The 21,134-nt window shown below is 37.8% G+C and overlaps 1 protein-coding gene across 3 annotated transcripts in view; it reads right to left on the reverse strand.

Annotated features, from left to right (window-relative positions):
* Positions 1 to 21,134, reverse strand: part of SNX13 (sorting nexin 13) — a 151,283-nt gene that overhangs the window by 48,827 nt on the left and 81,322 nt on the right. For all 3 annotated transcript variants that reach the window (XM_055420543.2, XM_055420542.2, XM_088833584.1), the window contains 4 exons: positions 15,036 to 15,119; positions 7,797 to 7,935; positions 7,334 to 7,422; positions 551 to 650 (listed from right to left, as the gene is read on the reverse strand). In XM_055420543.2, coding sequence (XP_055276518.2) covers positions 551 to 650; positions 7,334 to 7,422; positions 7,797 to 7,935; positions 15,036 to 15,119 — 412 coding nt within the window. The remainder of the gene's footprint in view (positions 1 to 550; positions 651 to 7,333; positions 7,423 to 7,796; positions 7,936 to 15,035; positions 15,120 to 21,134) is intronic.

A 21,134-nucleotide genomic window follows, 5' to 3' on the forward strand; every position in this document is an offset into this window, starting at 1 on the left:
ATGTAACATTAATAAAATCAATAAACATTTATATATAAAATGGTATAAAAATAAGACCCTTCCCCTGTTCATACACAAAAATGATACAAGCAGGTTATATATACCATGCTTTCCTGATAAAGTCTCTTTCTCAAATAATTAAAACTCATAGTAGAATCTCTTGGGGTTTATTTAAAAGCAGATTAGCAACTGCACACAGGAACTACAATAAGCATTTATTTCCTTAAAACCAAACAAATCTCTATCCCTATGGTTTCTAAAAAAAGTGGGGGATATTTCAGAAAATGAGGAGTGGAAGAGAGATTTATATGGTATGCCTAACATCAAGTATTGCAGTTTCAGCTTTGTGGACATGAGTTTGAGTGAACTCCGGGAGTTGGTGATGGACAGGGAGGCCTGGTGTGCTGTGATTCATGGGGTCACGGAGAGTCGGACACGACTGAGCAACTGAACTGAACTGAACTGAACATCAAGTATTTAAAATTTAACAATATATACAATTCTAAAAAACTTGAGGGTTATGTTATTTTTATAAAATGGATTTACCTACCCATAAAAAACTGTAGTGCAACATTGTCTACAAGAATGCTGTCCAGGGGGACTGTGCAAAGTTTCCCAAAGTTTGCTGCCAGTTTCACAGTATTTATTTCCTACAAATAAAAAGTTTTTGCAGATTAAGGTCTCATCTATTCACTCACTACGTCAAAGATCCTTACATAGATGCAAAAAATGAAGTTAAAATGGAATAAAGTTTTCTCTTCTTGTACAGGTGGGTTACCAATAAAAAGTATCAGTTCACTGAACTTCCTAGTTATTTTAAGAGCTGCTTACTAAATATACATTAAAAGTACAATAAGCACTCATTTCTTCTAATAAAAAATAAACCTAAATGTATTTTCATGTATTTTCTATTTTTACCCATTCCAAACAAAAATGAATATGATAGGGACTAAAGGGGATATTACGTTGAAGAATAAACAAATCCCAATATTTTCAAGTACAGGTTGAAGTCTACAAAATATTCCTAACTAGTAGATTTGCTAATTGGGTAAAAATTCTATAATCTTTGTAGAAAATGTGTTTCTTTTCAGTCTATCTAAATGGTAAATTACATAAACTTCAAAGCAAGGAAACTACCTATATAGAGAGAAAAGTTTTTAACAGATGTAAAATTTAGAGAATCTACACGTCCAGCACTGTGCTAGGTGCATTACACATATTACTTCATTAAATCTCCACAGCAATCCTATTGGATAAACATCACCAATCCCACTCAACAGATAAGAAAGTTGATGATCAGAAATGTTGCCTATGATTGCAAAGCTGGTTAGAATAAGTCAGTGTCCTCAAAGTCTGATGCCCTTTCCACAAAAACGAACAATGTTTCTGGAAACGATTTCCACCAGCTTCTCTGCATTCCCAAATCCATACTCACAAACCTCTATTTTCAAAAAAAGATGCACAGGTTTTCTGAAAGTTAGATAAGGCTGCCTTACTCAGTGGCAGATACTAAATTAGGCATAGGTGATATATAAAGGAAAAGGAAGATGATTTGAAAAGAGGAGGAAAAAACCTCTCTTGTAGTTAGTATCTCCTCTTCATACATAAGAACAACAGATTACCGATTTGAAATTACTGGGGTAAAGCAATCTACTGCAAATTACACTCATTTCACATACTAGCAAGGTAATGCTCAAAATCCTTCAAGCTGGACTTCAACAGCATGTGAGGCAAGAACTTCCAGATGTATAAGCTGGATTTAGAAAAGGCAGAGGAACCAGATCAAATGGCCAACATCCGGTGGATCACTGAAAAAGCAAGAGAATTCCAGAAAAACATCTTCTTCTGCTTCACCGACTATGCTGAAGCCTCTGTGTGGATCACAACAAACTGTGGAAAATTCTTCAAGAGATGGGTATACCACATCACCTACCTGCCTCCTGAGAAACCTGTATGTAGTCAAGAAGTAACAGTGAGACTCAGTCATGGGAAAACAGACTGGTTCAAAATTGGAAAAGGAGCATATCAAGGCTGTACACTGTCACCTTGCTTATTTAACTTATATGCAGATGACATTATGCGAAATGCTAGGCTGAATGAAGCTCAAGCTGAAATCAAGATTTCCTGGAGAAATATCAGTAATCTCAGACATGCAGATGACACCACCCTAATGGCAGAAAGTGAAGAGGAACTAAAGAGCCTCTTGAAGGTGAAAGAGAAGAGTGAAAAAACTGGCTTAAAACTCAACATTTAAAAAACTGAGATCATGGCATCCGGTCCCATCACTTCTTGGCAAGCAGAAGGGAAAACAATGGAAAGTGACAGACTATTTTCCTGGGCTCCAAAATCACTGTGGAAGGTAACTGCAGCCATGAAATTAAAATAATTTAATTTTTTTTGAAAGAAAAGCTATGACAAACCTAGACAGTCTATTAAAAAGCAAAGACATCACCTTGTCGACAAAGGTACACATAGTCAAAGCTATGGTTTTCCCAGTAGTGAAAGTTGGACTATAAAGAAGGCTGAATGCCAAAGAACTGATGCTTTCAAACTGTGGTGTTGGAGAAGACTCTTGAGAGTCCCTTGGACTGCAAGGAGATCAAACCAGTCAATCCTAAAGGAAATCAATCCTGAATATTCATTAGAAGGACAGATGTTGAAGTTGAAGCTCTGATACTTTGGCCATTTGATGGGAAGAGTCAACTCATTGGAAAAGACCCTGTTGCTGGGAAAGACAGAAGGCAGGAGGAGAAGGGGACGACAGAGGATGAAATGACTGGATGGAATCACCGACTCGATGGACATGAGTCTGAGCGAACTCCAGGAGATGGTGAAGGACAGGGAAACCCGGTGTGCTGCAGTCCATAGGGTCACAGAGTTGAACACGACTGAGCAATTGAACAACAAAGCAATCTAGTACCAGCACATGATTTCCCCTAAGTATTCCTTCCTCAGATTTTATGACTTCTTGGTTCTGTCCAGCAGCATCTCTATAGATATGGGATGGAGAAGAGTATTCACTATCACTTTATTTGTAATAAAAAGAATAAAGCATCTCTAAGACTTTAAGATGAGCAGTATGGTTAAAAAAAACTATCTCTGAAGATTCTGAATTTTCATCCAAAGGAATACATGCTATACCCTGAGCTATTAAAAAAGGTAAAGCTTCCAAATGGGACCTAATTAAAATCAAAAGCTTCTGCACAGCAAAGGAAACTATAAGCAAGGTGAAAAGACAGCCTTCAGAATGGGAGAAAATAATAGCAAATGAAGCAACTGATAAAGGATTAATCTCCAAAATATACAAGCAGCTCCTGCAGCTCAATTCCAGAAAAATAAGTGACCCAATCAAAAAATGGGCCAAAGAACTAAACAGACATTTCTCCAAAGAAGACATAAAGATGGCTAACAAACACATCAAAAAATGCTCAACATCCCTCATAATCAGAGAAATGCAAATCAAAACCACAATGAGATACCATTTCACACCAGTCAGAATGGCTGCTATCCAAAAGTCTACATGCAATAAATGCTGGAGAGGATGTGGAGAGAAGGGAACCCTCTTACACTGTTGGTGGGAATGCAAACTAGTACAGCCACTATGGAGAACAGTGTGGAGATTCCTCAAAAAACTGGAAATAGAACTGCCACGTGATCCAGCAATCGCACTCCTGGGCATACACACCGAGGAAACCAGAATTGAAAGAGACACATGTACTCCAATGTTCATTCCAGCACTGTTTATAATAGCCAGGACATGGACGCAACCTAGATGTCCATCTGCAGACGAATGGATAAGAAAGCTTTGGTACATATACACAATGGAGTATTATTCAGCCATTAAAAAGAATACATTTGAATCAGTTCTAATGAGGTGGATGAAACTGGAGCCTATTATACAGAGTGAAGTAAGCCAGAAAGAAAAACACCAATACAGTATACTAACGCATATATATGGAATTTAGAAAGATGCAAATGATAACCCTGTATACGAGACAGCAAAAGATACACAGATGTATAGAACAGTCTTTGGGACTCTGTGGGAGAGGGTGAGGGTGGGATGATTTGGGAGAATGGCATTGAAACATGTATGTTGTCATATGTGAAACGAATCACCAGTTCAGGGTCGTTGCATGTTATAGGATGCTCGGAGCTGGCATGCGGGGATGACCCAGAGGGAGGATAAAGGGAGGAGGGAGGTGGGAGGGGGGTTCAGGAGGGGGAACTTATGTACATCCGGGGCGAATTCATGTCAATGTATGACAAAACCAACCAATATAATATTGTAAAATTAAAAAAAAAAAAAAGGTAAAGCTTCACATTCAAATTAGAATTGACAGGCTTCCAAATAAGGTTTCTAAATTTTAAAAGGAATTCAGTATAAAAAAGTATTTAGGCAAACAGACCTAAATAATGATGATGCTAAAGCTGAAACTCCAATACTCTGGCCACCTCATGTGAAGGTTTGACTCACTGGAAAAGACTCTGATGCTGGGAGGGATTGGGGGCGGGAAGAGAAGGGGACGACAGAGAATGAGATGGCTGGATGGCATCGCCGACTCGATGGACATGAGTTTGAGTGAACTCCAGGAGTTAGTGATGGACAGGGAGGCCTGGCGTGCTGTGATTCATGGGGTCGCAAAGAGTTGGACACGACTGAGTGACTGGACTGAACTGAACTGAAGGATCAGCAGGGGCTTCCCTGGTGTCTCAGTAGTAAGGAATCTGCCTGCCAATGAAAGAGACATAAGAGAGGAGGGTTCAATCCCTGGGTGGGGAAGATCCCCTGGAGGAGGGCATGGAAACCTACTCCAGTATCTTGCCTTGAGAATCCCATGGACAAAGGAACCCGACAGGCTCGCAAAGAGTCGAACACGACTGAAGTGATTTAGCCCACAGTATCCAACCAGTCCATTCTAAAGGAGATCAATCCTGGATGTTCATTGGAGGGACTGATGCTAAAGCTGAAACTCCAATACTTTGGCCACCTCATGCGACGAGTTGACTCACTGGAAAAGACTCTGATGCTGGGAAAGGTTGGGGGCGGGAGGAGAAGGGGACGACAGAGAATGAGATGGCTGGATGGCATCACTGACTCTGTGGACATGAGTTTGAGTGTACTCCGGGAGTTGGTGATGGACAGGGAGGCCTGGCGTGCTGTGATTCATGGGGTCGCGGAGAGTCGGACACGACTGAGCGACTGAACTGACTGACTGACTGACTGACTGACTGATACAAGCAACACTAACTCTAAGATCTAGGTAGGGTAACTAGATAAAGAAACAACAATCACAAGTGAAACCATATTATTCTTCTATTCTGAATTTACATGCGTATATAAATTCATTTTAAAATACAGTTAACTGAACAAAGACAGACATACATACACCTGCACACACATTTATGACAAATATAGACCTTAAATAATGTGTAAATTATAATTAAACAAGCAAACTAAACTCAAAATTTTAAAATAAGTCTTCTATTCCGTAAGGAATTTAAGTACACTGCGAAATTACAAGACCAAAGAGTCACAAATCAATTTCCAATAGAAAACCAGCACAAAAAAGGTGACTACACTAAAAACTAAAGGTAGTAAAAAATTTGTTTCAAAGCCCCAAATCTCTGCTCTCTTTTACAATGAAACTCATCCAAACAGCTACCTATAATCACTGTTTCTAATTCATTTCTTCCCATTTTCTCCTGACTGACTCCCATCAGGGTTTTTCTCCACTATTCAGTCAAAATGCTCTCATGGATCACCAACAATACCCTTGTGGCAAACCCAACAGTCAATTCTAAATCTTCATCTTACTCAACTTAGTAGACTCTGATACACCTGATCTCTCACTTTTTTCAGCATTTTCTAGACTTTGCTTCTAGGATATCACACTCCTTTCCTTCAATCTCAACAGTCATTTACAGTTTGGCGAGATCTTTCACTTTATCTTAAACACTAGTAACTGAAGTACCTCAGGACAAAGTCTTTGATATCTTCTTTCTTAAACTCATTCTTTTAAGTAATATCATCCAATCTCTCAACTTTAAACAAGCAGCTGATAATCCTGAGGATTCTCAGAGTTTCTCAAATTCTCAAAGTTTGTTTCATTTATGAAATTTCCCTTGAACTTGAATTTACCAATTAGAACGTCTACTTTAACATCAAACAGGGATCTCAAGCTAAAGCATTCAAAACTTGATCCTCTCTTCCAAACTTCCTCCTCCCTCAGTTTTATTCACTTTCGTGAATAACAACACTATTCATACAGATGCTCAGTCCAAAAAACTTTGGAATCATCCTTGAATTCTTCTCTCTCAACCCATATTTAATACATTAGCAAATACTGTCTCTAATTAACTTCTCACATGAACCCCCCTAGACATCTCTTACTAAACAAAAACAAGAATCGTGTCAATGATTTGTTAGTTTCCATTCTTGTCTCCACCACTCCACCACAATCTAGTCATCACAAAGAGCCCAAGTAATCATTTTACCTCATAAGTCAGATTATGTCACTTGCCAGGGTGAATCTCCAATGGATTTCTATCAGTCCGATTTCAAAAATCTTACTATGGAAGGTAAAACCATGCATGATCTAACCCTTAAGGCTCCTCTTTAATCCCATTCCTACTACAAATCCTATCACATATTCCATACCAGTCACAATGACCTCCTCTAACTCACCAGGCACTTTCCTATTCCAGGGACTTCACATTTGCTCTCACCTTTGCATGAAAGATTTAAAAAAGAAAAAAAAAAAAATTCACAGGATTCTCTCATATTATTCAGATCTCTCTATGCTCAAATGTCACCAGACCTCCCAGCATCTACCTAAACCACTCTGACATTCTCTACCACTCTACTTCGCTTTACTTTTTTTCTTTCACATTTTAGGTTTGCTTTTTTTTTACATTTTACTTTTTCACATTGCACTTACTTTTACATCTTTTACATAATATATCAATTTATATATTGGTCTATTTTCTGATTCTGCAACTAAAATGTAAGCTTCATGAGAGAGAATTCCGTCTGTTACATCCATCTAAAATGGTGTCCAATGTACAAAATTCAATAAATGTTGAACTCTGAATAAATGACACATGAGTAGATACATAAATCAAGAAAAAAAATTTACTTTTCATCCAGTATTTTAATCTCATTAGCTTGTTTTAATAAATACTTATACTACATTCTGTAATATAAATTTTTTCTAAATTTTTAGTTCTGTAAAATGCCACACTGGTTAATATTCAACCTTTTGTCATTTGCTGGATATTTTAATGAACACAAATTATCTATAGTTAAATATTAATTTAAGAGTATTTTACTCACTTTGCCTGACTGCAACCGTTGTATTCTCGAGTCACATACTTTCTTCACAAATAATAAGCTATTTATTTGATTTTTGATGGTGTTGATATCTAAAAATAAACAAATTGATTATGAGGTAAAGTGGCAGTGTTACTTGTGAAATACTTTAAACATACACTTACTGTAATTTTACATAATAACCAATGAATACAGCAATTATTTTAAAAAATAAATGGAAATTTTATAGTGAAATTATTTAATTAAAATTATGCCAATTATCTTTAGCAATAACTGCAATAATAAGAGTCTCACATTCAGAAAACTATTGTGCTTTATTCTCAGAACATATTAGCATAATAAAAGTCAGATTCAGTTAAGGTGAAAACAACTAATAACATAAAATGACATTTAGGTAAATTATTGTTTGAATACATAGTAACTGTTAAAGAAGTAAAACATTCTTATTCTTAAATAAATTACTTACCATCACCAGCTGTATCTAGAGATCGAAGATACTGTAATTCTTCTGCTGCTTTATCTCTGACTGCTTCAAGCTCTCCAATATTGTCACTCAATTTAATAATGTTCATAAAGGCCTCATAGTTGCAATTAGAATCACGGATCTGAAAATAAAGTTTAAAACACAGATGGGAGGGAGACTCACTTAAGTTAAAACAGAATCTTGCACAACTGTCCTCAAACAAAATGAAAATCTCTCTACTCATGTTACTTAAATTCTCCTGGCTCACAGACTATTAACAAAGTCAGTAAGATATACAGCACACTGTGAAGTGAAGAGCATGCTCAGAATGTCTGATGACAGCAAGGAAGCCATGGTGACTAGAGCTAAACCAAAGAAATGCAGAAGAGCAAGGGAGACGAGTGCTGATGGAAACACAAACACCGTTTCAGTAAATGGTTTGGCTTTCACTGTGAGTGGAATGAAAAGTTATCGGAGAATTGTAAACATTAAGAGTGGCATTCTCTGACATAAATTTAACAGGATCACTGTAATGACATGAATAACTGTTATTTCATCCTTCTTCTCCAGCCACTTGCTATTGAAGATTAAGAATGGAGTAGAATATTAAGTTGGATTTAACCAGAATGTGGTTTCGCCAGGCAAATGATAAACAGAGAGAGGAAAGGTAGTTGAGAATGTTGTAAGGGAACTACTGCCTAGGACTGTCAATAAATTTAAGCCAAATAAAACAGCAAAGGGAGCTATGAAAAGGCAGCCAACTTGGTTGTCCATTCTAAACAGGAGTCCAAGTACTGGTTATTGCCAAAGTTCAGAACTGTGGGGAAAAGAAGCAGGGGGGCAATAAGCACATGAAAAAATGTTCAAAATCATTAATCATCAAGGGTGTGCAAGTTAACCATAACAAAATGAAAACGCCAAATATCTATCAGAATGTGGAGAGACCAAATTTGGTCTTCACATTCTCAAACAGTGCAAGTAGAAGTACAAAATTATAACACAACTTTAGATAACTACTTGGCGATGTCTCTCACTTTGTATAAATTTTACTTCAATAATAAAAGAAGTAAGTTATTAAAGACTTGATTTTTCTAAGAATACATTAAGAAACAAGTAAACAGCTGTTCACTAATCTGCTTTAGTAGGGGATAACAATATAAACCAATTAAGTAAACTATTCCACAGTCAAAGAGAAGAGTTTACAATTAACTAGTCTGTCCCCAAAAGATATAAAATACATATTTTGAGATAAATAATGCAAATTGGCCCATAGTATCTTTAGAAATGACTTAAAAACTTAGAACTTTTGTTAAGTAATACGAACATTTTATTTGGAGGATATATGTTACTACTACACTGCTCTAAACTTTTCCTTTCAAATAAAAATAAACTATACAATTCAGTTCAGTTCAGTTCAGTCGCTCAGTCGTGTCCGACTCTCCGCGACCCCATGAATCACAGCACGCCAGGCCTCCCTGTCCATCACCAACTCCCGGAGTACACTCAAACTCATGTCCACAGAGTCGGTGATGCCATCCAGCCATCTCATTCTCCGTCGTCCCCTTCTCCTCCCGCCCCCAACCTTTCCCAGCATCAGAGTCTTTTCCAGTGAGTCAACTCGTCTCATGAGGTGGCCAAAGTATTGGAGTTTCAGCTTTAGCATCAGTCCCTCCAATGAACATCCAAAATTGATCTCCTTTAGAATGGACTGGTTGGATCTCCTTGCAGTATAAGGGACTCTCAAGAGTCTTCTCCAACACCACAGTTCAAAAGCATCAATTCTTCGGCGATCAGCTTTCTTCACAGTCCAACTCTCACATCCATACATGACCACGGGAAAAACCATTGCCTTGACTAGACGGACCTTGGTCGGCAAAGTAATGTCTCTGCTTTTTAATATACTATCAAGGTTGGTCATAACTTTCCTTCCAAGGAGCAAGCGTCTTTTAATTTCATGGCTGCAATCAGCATCTGCAGTGATTTTGGAGCCCAAAAAAACAAAGTCTGACACTGTTTCCACTGTTTTTCCATCTATTTCCCATGAAGTGATGGGACCAGATGCCATGATCTTTGTTTTCTGAATGTTGAGCTTCAAGCCAACCTTTTCACTCTCCTCTTTCACTTTCATCAAGAGGCTTTTGAGTTCCTCTTCACTTTCTGCCATAAGGGTAGTGTCATCTGCATATCTGAGGTTATTGATATTTCTCCCAGCAATCTTGATTCCAGCTTGTGCTTCTTCCAGCCCAGCGTTCCTCATGATGTACTCTGCATATAAGTTAAATAAGCAAGGTGACAATATACAACCTTGACGCACTCCTTTTCCTATTTGGAACCAGTCTGTTGTTCCATGACCGGTTCTAACTGTTGCTTCCTGACCTGCATACAGGTTTCTCAAGAGGCAGGTCAGGTGGTCTGGGATTCCCATCTCTTTCAGAATGTTCCACAGTTTATTGTGATCCACACAGTCAAAGGCTTTGGCATAGTCAATGAAGCAGAAATAGATGTTTTTCTGGAACTCTCTTGCTTTCTCCATGATCCAGCGGATGTTGGCAATTTGATCTCTGGTGCCTCTGCCTTTTCTAAAACCTGCTTGAACATCTGGGAGTTCACGGTTTACATATTGCTGAAGCCTGGCTTGGAGAATTTTGAGCATGACTTTACTAGCGTGTGAGATGAGTGCAATTGTGCGGTAGTTTGAGCATTCTTTGGCATTGCCTTTCTTTGGGATTGGAATGAAGACTGACCTCTTCCAGTCCTGTGGCCACTGCTGAGTTTTCCAAATCTGCTGGCATATTGAGTGCAGCACTTTCACAGCATCATCTTTCAAGACTTGAAATAGCTCAACTGGAATTCCATCACCACCACTAGCTTTGTTCGTAGTGATGCTTTCTAAGGCCCACTTGACTTCACATTCCAAGATGTCTGGCTCTAGGTCAGTGATCACATTATCGTGACTATCTTGGTCGTGAAGATCTTTTTTGTACAGTTCTTCTGTGTATTCCTGCCACCTCTTCTTAATATCTTCTGCTTCTGTTAGGTCCATACCATTTCTGTCCTTTATCGAGCCCATCTTTGCATGAAAAGTTCCCTTGGAATCTCTAATTTTCTTGAAGAGGTCTCTTGTTTTTCCTATTCTGTTGTTTTCCTCTATTTCTTTGCATTGATCACTGAGGAAGGCTTTCTTATCTCTCCTTGCTATTCTTTGGAACTCTGCATTCAGATTAGGTATCATTAATATGAAATTTACCTGGCAGAAAGAGTAAGAATTGAGCCAATTTTAAAATACCTATGTGCAAAGGGTTTTCCACATAAATAATGTCAAGAGAATAAACCAGACAACACAGCAAGCTAAAGATCCTTTATTGATATATTTTTCTCTTTTAAGTATATTTTCTGATATTTTACAGCAAAGCACAACAGTGATCAATCACTGTTTTAAATAAAAAAGACCCCAATCATCATACATAATAATAGTACCAGCCCAACTATGAAGAGAACAAGTAAAAATCTGGTGGCTTGAATTCTGAGTATGTGTTAAGTCCCTTAAAAATGTTTTTACCATGTAACTAATTATATACTTAATAAAAGCTCAACAAAATAAAAATTGAAAAATAGAAATAAAAATAATTCCTAATCCCATGAGTGAGAGATAACCATAATATTCTCGTAAACTTGCATCCTGTTCTGTACTATAGGTAAGATTATACAGTACTGTAAACTGACTTTTTAAGGTTAGTCTATGATAGTCATTTTTGTATTACAAAAAAAATCTTTTTAAAGACATTTACTCTTACTTTACTACTTAAACGTTTTAAAATTTTACCTTTTTCCTACTTCTTAAAAAATCACTTATGACATAACCAATATTTGTAGTAAAGTGAAATAAACAAAAGAGAAAACTTAAAATTTTCAGGATCCTACCTCTCTATTACAGCAGAGGATGAGATGGTTGGATGGCATCACCAACTCAATGTACATGAGTTTGGGCAAGCTCTGCGAGTTGGTAATGGATAGGGAAGCCTGGAGTGCTGCAGTCCATGGGGTTGCAAAGAGTCAGACAGGACTCAGCAACTGAACTGACTGACCTCTCTATTAACATTTCAGTCAGTATACAACGTATCAGAATCACAGTCATTCATAAATATATAATTCCTTATATATTTGTTTTTAAAGGAATAGATATCTACACACACATCATTTTCAGTTGTCCTTTTCACATAAAAAATAAACACATCTTTTCATATTCATAAAGACATACTTCCATCATAGTATTAATAGGATTTATTCCTCTATTTTGTTGCTCAGTTGCTCAGTCCTGTCCAACTCTGTGACCCCATGGACTGTAGCACAACAGGCTTCCCTGTCCGTCACCAACTCCCAGAGTTTGCTCAAATTCATGTCCACTGAGTTGGTGATGCCATCCAACCATCTCCATCCTCTGTGGCCCCCTTATCCTCCTGCCCTCAATCTTTCCCAGTGAGTCAGCTCTTCGCAAGTGGCCAAAATACTGGAGTTTCAGCTTCAGCATCAGTCCTTCCACTGAACATGCAGGACTGATGTCCTTTAGGATGAACTGGTTGGGTCTCCTTGCAGTCCAAAAGTCTTCTCCAACACCACAGTTCAAAAGCGCCAATTATTTGGCTCTCAGCTTTCTTTATGGTCCAATTCACACATCTGTACATGACTACTGGAAAAACCAGCTTTGACTAGACAGACCTTTGTTAGCAAATTGATATTTCTACTTTTTAATATGCTGTCTAGGTTTGTCACAGCTTTTCTTCCAAGGAGCAAGTATCTTCTAATTTCATGGCTGCAGTCACCATCCACAGTGATTTTGGAGCCCAAGAAAATAAAATCTGTCATTGTTTCCATTGTTTCCCCATCTATCTGCCGTGAAGTGATGGGACCGGATGCCATGATCCTAGTTTTTTGAATGGTGAGTTTCAAGCCAGCTTTTTCACTCTCCTCTTTCACTTTCATCAAGAGATTCTTCAGTTCCTCTTCACTTTCTGCCATAAGGGTGGTGTCATTTGTATATATGAGGTGACTGATATTTCTTTAGGCAATCTAGATTCCAGCTTGAGCTTTATCCAGCCCAGCATTTTGCATGATGTACTTTGCATGTACATTAAATAAGCAAGGTGACAATGTACAGCCTTGATATACTCCTTTCACAATTGTGATCCAGTCTGTTGTTCCATGATTGGTTCTAACTATTGCTTCTTGACCTGCATACAGGTTTCTCAGGAGGCAGGTAAAGTGAAAGTCACTCAGTCGTGTCCGACTCTCTGCGACCCCATGAACTGTAGTCTACCACAATCCTCTGTCCATGGGATTTTCCAGGCAAGGGCACTGGAGTGGGTTGCCATTTTGGTGATCTGGTATTCTCAACTCTTGAAGAATTTTCCACAGTTTGTTTTGACCCACAGTCAGAGGCTTTAGCATAGTCAATGAAGAAGAAGTAGATGTTCTTCTAGAATTCCCTTGCTTTTTCTATGATCCATCGGATGTTGGCAATTTGATCTCTGGTTCCTCTACTTTTTCTAAATCCTCCTCGTACATCTGGAGGTTCTCGGTTCATGTACTGTTGAAGCTTAGCCTGAAGGATTTTGAGCATCACCTTGCTAGCATGTGAAATGAGTGCAATTGTGCCTCTATGCTGAACACTTAAATTGCTTTCATTTTTTTTTTTACTATTATTAGCAAGATTGCCGTTAGTAGTCTTAAATTGGATTGTTAAATTTCAAGAGCAGAATTCCTAACCAAAGTTTGTTCTTTTTAAAGTTATGGGGATATGCAAATTTTTAAAGCTCTAGGTACAGCCTAGCAGGACTCTAAATTTTAAAGCTGACAAAGGAAATGAAAAATTAAGTTCTGTGAACTCCATGAAAGATTCTAGGAACACAAGGATAGGAAGACAATTTCTGCCTACAGGTAACCCATAATTTGATGGGAGACACAAACAATGTACTAGCAACAACAATGAAAAATGGCAAGTCTGATAATGGATATGATTAAACAATCAAATACTTCCTTCCCAGAAAAGCTAGACTGAGTAAAAGAAGACAATGTGGGAGAGAAATTTCAGATTCACAAAAAGGAATCAAAGGTAACCATCAAAGTAATTCCCAGCAAGAGCCCAATTACACACTCTTCCTCAACCATTAATTTACTGAGGAAAAGCATATATAATCAGAAAAAAAATTAGAAATAGCAAACTTAATAACCACCCACCCTTTGATATACCTGATGAATGAGAAAACTGAGTTATGTAACTTATTGACATACTGTTAGGTAGGTAGAATAGGGAAAAGGAGTCCAAAATGGCGGTGTCTAAAAGACAAGGAAGGGAAAAGCCCAGGAAAATAGAACAGAGGAAGGTCAAAGGAAGGTCTGAGGACCGGAGTGAGGACTGCAGGTAGAACAACACTCCTGACCAAGCCCAACTGGCATAGGGCAGGGTCAGGGAGAAGAAAATAACATATAAAAAGAGGAGCCAAAGCTAGCTCTCTCTCTCTCTCCCCTCTGCGCGCTGGGGCACTTTTCTCTTCGCGTCTTTGAATGGACGTGCCCTCAAGCCTTGAAGATGGATTTTCCTGCTATCTTCTAACTAAAATAGAGCTGTAACACTGAGCTGTAACACTGATTTGTCTAAGAGCTATAACATGGTCCATTCAAGACCTGAGAGCTATAACATGGTCTAAGACCCGAGAGCTGTGACACGCCGAGGGGGCTTTAATGTCCATCACTCCAAATCTTTGTTGTGACCAGACAAAAACCGAGAAGCATACACTCATGTGACAATACTAAGCAACTTACAGAAACTTATCTAGAACTTAGATCTTATTCTCAATCTAATGTTCTTCCCTCTGTATTTTTCTCTACTATTTAGCATAAAATTTAAATTGCATGCTATTTAAGTAGTTCAGATTGTTTTAAGAAGTACTTATCATCTATACATACAGATAAGAAAACATCCTTTTTAAAATTTAAATAAGTAGAAACAGCAGGAACACTGTAAGGAAGATTATCTTATCAACGTACTTTCTTGAGGAAAATCTGGCTAGTACATTCAACACATAAGCAAACAGAAATACTGAAAATATAAAAGATTACCTTGAGACATATTTTTACTTAATTTCTTTAATAAATTATTGCTTAATGATCCTGACCTCCAAATCATATTTATACCTTTTAAAAAACTGTTTTAAAAACAAGAGCTGCATTTTAGAAAGTACATACCATCCATATGATATATTGATTAATATAATCAGGATCACTGAGTTGATTTATCAATGGAAGAAGAACTCCACGTGCAAGGATTTCCTGGACAAACATTTTAAAACACAAAAACAAATTTAATCTCATACACTTCTCAAATCAACAGCACAGTGTAAATTTCCTAACTCAACGCTGTTACTGAAGAAAGGTAAGGTATAGATAAAAGTAAACTTGGTAAATGACATGATTTACAAAAAGGTGAGCTAGCATACATCAGTTGAATAAGATGAAGCCATCTATATCAACTTAGATACATGGCCACAATAGTTAAGTACAGTGAGTGGAAAAAAAGCAAAAGGATACCTCTAATAAGTTAGCATTTATATCCATTTTTAAAAGGCAAAACGTGGCACTATATGTATTTATGGACTCCAACATCTATATTAAAAGTATAAAAACAAAAAAAGAAAAGATACCAATCAGAACAGTGACTGCCTTCAAGGGAGGGATAGAGCAACTACAGTAAATGTTAACACTGCTTAAATCTGGTTTGTTGATGCATAAATGTCTATTGTATTAACTCTCTATACCTGTCTGTTTGAAATTTATCTAATACGAGATAATAAAAATAAAATAACATTTATGGCAATACAATTACTTAATATTCTTTGACTATACCTTCCATTCTCTGCAGTTGTTTACACTTCTATCAAGACTCTGGCTCTCCTCCTAGGACTGACTACAGAATTAATTTTCCAATTAAATAAACCCTGACTGTTCCGATGAACACTATTCACTTATATGTTTAAAATACACTCATGCTTTGTATTTATGGCATTTATCACATACCATTCTTTAAGTAATTCTGTGTCTTCCACTTCTCTTAATACACTATAGCTCTTTAGGAACTTTCTGTATGTAAGTGAGATTAGTTAAAAGAGATAAAAGATTTATCTCGCTTCAAAAATACTCTTATCTTCCAAGTTCACTGTCTTAACTATGGCATGACTTTGATAAACATTAAAGGATGCAAATCAAGAAACTAAGTGGCTCAGATGGTAAAGCATCTGCCTACAATGAAGCAGACCCGGGTTCAATCCCTGGGCTGGGAAGATCTCCGGGAGAAGGAAATGGCAACCCACTCCAGTATTCTTGCCTGGAGAATCCCATGGACAGAGGAGCCCGGTAGGCTACAGTCCATGGGGTGCAAAGAGTCGGACACGACTGAGCGACTTCACTTCCACTTTCAAACTTAGACAATAGTCTACCTGTTTACTCTCAGTCCTCTATGCTTGTGATATCTAAATTTATGAAACAGCATATCTTATGAATGCTAGAAAGGCTAAATAGCCACAAGTTTAACAGGATGTTTCACTTTTCTAAGTAAATGACCAATTTATTTATTCCTTTCCAGATTTCTAATTTATCTGTGCCGTTTTCTGGTATAAGTTCACAGAAGAGAGCCTTCACTGTGTTTTCCTTTAGAGAAAAATTTTATATAAATTCTACTTCTACAAGTTTTACAAGTCTTTGACAACTTTTACCCCATGATCAATTAATATTTCTAAAAGGCACTAATGGAGGCTCCAGTAACTTTTTGAAAGGTCTTTTAAGACATCTTCCAGTATAAAATTGGAAAATTGCTTATTCTGGATTAGCTTTAATCTCTAATTTTTTAAAAATTATATTTATCTAATTTCTTCCGTCAAATTATGTATCTGACCAAACATGCTCAAATTTTTAAATGTATTCTGCAATGACAAAATTCACAAGCAAAAAAGTGCTTTATTGAAAGTTTATTTTCAAAGTGAGTGAAAAACATACGGGTAACATTTTGAATTAGTTTACTGCTTCATATTAGTTAAGGCAAACAGTCATTATGTCTCTGAAAACTACTCTGATCTCCTAATTTGCCTCATGAAAGAGTTTGGTTAGTCGTGTGTATGTGTGTGTGTCTGTGTGTTTACTTACTCAGTCATGTATGACTCTGCAACCTCATGGACTATAGCCCACCAGGCTCCTCTGTCCATGGGATTCTCTAGGCAAGAATACTGGAGTGGGTAGCCATGTCCTTCTCCAGGGGATCTTCCCGACCCAGGGTTTGAATCTGGTCTCCTGAATTACAGGCAGATTCTTTACCATCTGAACCACCAGGGAAGCCCTTGGTTAGTCATACGACTCAATAATTCCTATACCGTTTTAGTGAGAGCAAAATATTGCAAATATTATAAAATATGTTGCAATTTTCATATAACTTTCATATACTTTAAGACAAGCATCAGCTGTCAAATATGAAGATTTAAAAGTTAGACAGTCACTGATGCCATGAATCTTTAAATCAATAAAACATGGGAATGGGAGAAAGCAGAGGCAATTAAATAGCAATATCTGAGTTAAATGCTGTGATTTGTACAACTCATACAAAGGATTCATAAAAGGAAAGAACTAAGAACTCTCTAATCTATTATTTAATCCGAACAAAGTGACTTTGGGAAAACCTAGATTTAATTACCAACAAGGAAAACTGATAAAGAACTATCAAGTTAATAGAAAAACAAACTGACCACAGAGCTCTACAATTACACTCACTCAGTTAGACTTAAGCAAAAACAAATGAAATATTGGTCTAAAAGAGCAATCCATGGCAAAACATATTTGCTCTTTCTTTAAACAACCCTACTTATTTTAAAGGTATTTTAACCCATATAACAAGACTGATCGTCATTCCTTTCTCCTAAATGTCAGTTTAGTCTTTAAAGAGTAGCAGTAGCACATGCCCCATAGCCAGTAAGGAGGTCAAAAAGGTTTCCTCTCATATCACGAACTCCTTATGATCAAATTTAGACTTAAAATGAAGAAAGTAGGGAAAACCACTAGACCATTCAGCTATGACCTAAATCAAATCACTTACAATTATACAGTGGAAGTGACAAGAAGATTCAGGGATTAGATCTGATAGAGTGTCTGAAGAAATATGGATGGAGGTTCAAGAACTATATAGGAGACAGGGATCAAGACCATCCCCAAGAAAAAGAAATGTAAAAAAGCAAAATGGCTGTCTGAGGAGGCCTTACAAATAGCTGTGAAAAGAAGAGAAGTGAAAAGCAAAGGATAAAAGGAAAGACGTATCCATCTGAATGGAGAGTTCCAAAGAATAGGAAGGAGAGATAAGAAAGCCTTACTCAGTGATCAGTGCAAAGCAATAGAGGAAAACAGAAAGGGAAAGACTAGAGCTCTCTTCAAGAAAATTAGAGATACCAAGGGAACATTTCATGCAAAGATGGGCTCAATAAAGGACAGAAATGGTAGGGACCTAACCGAAGCAGAAGATATTAAGAAGAGGTGGCAAGAATACACAGAAGAACTGCACAAAAAAGATCTTCACGACCCAGGTAATCACAATGGTGTGATTACTCACCTAGAGTCAGACATCCTGGAATGTGAACTCAAGTGGGCCTTAGGAAGCATCAGTACGAACAAAGCTAGTGGAGGTGATGGAATTCCAGTTGAGGTATTTCAAATCCTAAAAGATGATGCTGTCAAAGTGCAGCACTCAATATGCCAGCAAATTTGGAAAACTCAGCAGTGGCCACAGGACTGGAAAGGGTCAGTTTTCATTCCAATCCCAAAGAAAGGCAATGCCAAAGAATGCTCAAACTAACGCACAATGGCAATCATCTTACATGCTAGTCAAGTAATGCTTAAAATTCTCCAAGCGAGGTTTCAACAGTACGTGAACCGTGAACTTCCAGATGTTCAGGCTGGATTTAGAAAAAGCAGAGGAATCAGAGATCAAACTGCCAACGTCTGTTGGACCATCAATAAAGCAAGAGCGTTCCAGAAAAACATCTATTTCTGCTTTATTTACTATGCCAAAGCCTTTGACTGTGTGGATCATGACAAACTGTTAAAAATTATTAAAGATGGGAATACCAGACCATCTGATCTGCCTCTTGAGAAACCTGTACGCAGGTCAGTAAGGAACAGTTAGAACTGGACATGGAACAATAGACTGGTTGCAAATCAGGAAAGGAGAACATCAAGGCTGTATACCGTCACTCTGCTTATTTAACGTATGTGCAGAGTACACCATGAGAAACACTGGGCTGGATGAAGCACAAGCTGGAATCAGGATTGCCGGGAGAAATATCAAGAACCTCAGATATGCAGATGACACCACCCTTAAGGCAGAAAGTGAAGAGGAACTAAAGAGCCTCTTGATGAAAGTGAAAGAGGAGAGTGAAGAAGTTGGCTTAAAGCTCAGCATTCAGAAAACTAAGATCACGGCATCTGGTCCCATCACTTTATGGCAAAAAGATGGAGAAACAGTGGAAACAGTGGCAGACTTTAGTTTGGGGGGCTCCAAAATCACTGCAGATCCTGACAGTAGCCATGAAATTAAATGACGCTTACTCCTTGGAAGAAAAGTTATGACCAACCTATAAAGCATATTAAAAAGCAGAGACATTTCTTTGTTAACAAAGGTCCATCTAGTCAAAGCTATGGTTTTAACAGTAGTCATGTACAGATGTGAGAGTTGAACTATAAAGAAAGCTGAGCGCAGAAGAATGATGCTTTTGAACTGTGGTGTTGGAGAAGACTCTTGAGAGTTCCTTGGACTGCAAGGAGATCAAACCAGTCCATCCGAAAGGAAATCAGTCCTGATATTCATTGGAAGGACAGATCCTGAAGCTGAAATTCCAATCTTTTGTCCACCTGATGTGAAGAACTGACTCACTGGAAAAGACCGTGATGCTGGGAAAGATTGAAGGTGGGAGAAGGGGACGACAGAGGATAAGATGGCTGGATGGCATCACCAACTCAATGGACATGGATCTGAGTAAACCCCAGGGCCAGGAGTTGGTGATGGACAGGGAGGCCTGGCGTGCTGCAGTCCACGGGGTCGCAGAGTCGCACACGAATGAATGACTGAACTCAACTGAACTATGCATTAAAATTGATTATCTGATTGGTATATGCTACGTGGCAGGCACTGTGAAAACCAGTAAGTACACAATGATACAGAATACAGAAATGAAGAAATGGCCCCTGTTCTCTAGGACTTGGGATTCCATTAGGGGAAAGAGGCATCAAGCAAGTTAATCCAACAATCAAACTTTCATGTTAAAATATGGTAAATGTTAAGAAGGAATACAGTACCTATCTACACTAATAGGGAATTATGAGGGGGCTTTTAGAGAAGGAGGCATTTCTGAGGAAGTGAGATATGAGGGACAAATATAATTTAGCCAAGAGAATAAGGCAAATCATTCCAAGCAGATGAAAAAAAGAGTATGAGATAATCCTATAGTGGAGAGAAATGACACTCTGGAAAAGCCTCTGTGGTTGGAATACAGTGACGGCATGGAACGAAGGCCAGAGAGGTTAAACAAAGCCATGTCACCCACAGTCTTATTGTAAGCCTTTTAAAACGACTTAAGATTTAAAACATTTGCTGGGTAGTCATTACTGGGATGAAGACAAGACTTATAAAAGGTAGACAGGATTTGGAGGCAAGAGTAAGATTTCCATCTTGTGCATGCAAAGTTTAAAAGGGCTATGCATCAGTGAAACAGTGATTTTAGTAGGCAGCTGGTGGACAGTTCAGAAGGGAAAGATATAGATTTGAAAGTTATTAACATTTGGATGGTGTTTAAAGTCACAGGGATGGATGAGCAAGAAGGCACAGAATTGTACAACTTGGATATTTAAAAGTTAAACAGAGTATCAGGCAGGCAAAGACTGCTCCAAATAATCAGCATGAATGAATATTATGACTAATTAGCAGTATCTTCCTTCAGTGGTAGATGTGAATCTAGACATAGACATGCCAGATGTTGATAATGACCAGCCCAAGTCTTCAATGTATATAATCTATCAGACTCTTCCCATCAAAATCAAGCATTTTCTATTCATTTCACAGTATCATTACCCTACCTGAAAGTACGCTGAACTCAAGTTAGAGAGCTATTAGGATACTGCTAAATTGATACTGCTTAAATAAGAATAAGCAAAAAAGCTCAGTTTAGGAACTGGTGTATCTGTTTTGCAGAATGGCAGACTAAAAAGATCGTAAACTTTCATTTTCAGCATAATCAGAAACTTTTAACTTTACCCATT

The sequence above is a fragment of the Moschus berezovskii genome, chromosome 3 (assembly GCF_049115385.1).
Source record: "Moschus berezovskii isolate FMDL1 chromosome 3, NW_MosBer_1.0, whole genome shotgun sequence".
In the NCBI taxonomy this organism is placed as follows: Eukaryota; Metazoa; Chordata; class Mammalia; order Artiodactyla; family Moschidae; genus Moschus; species Moschus berezovskii.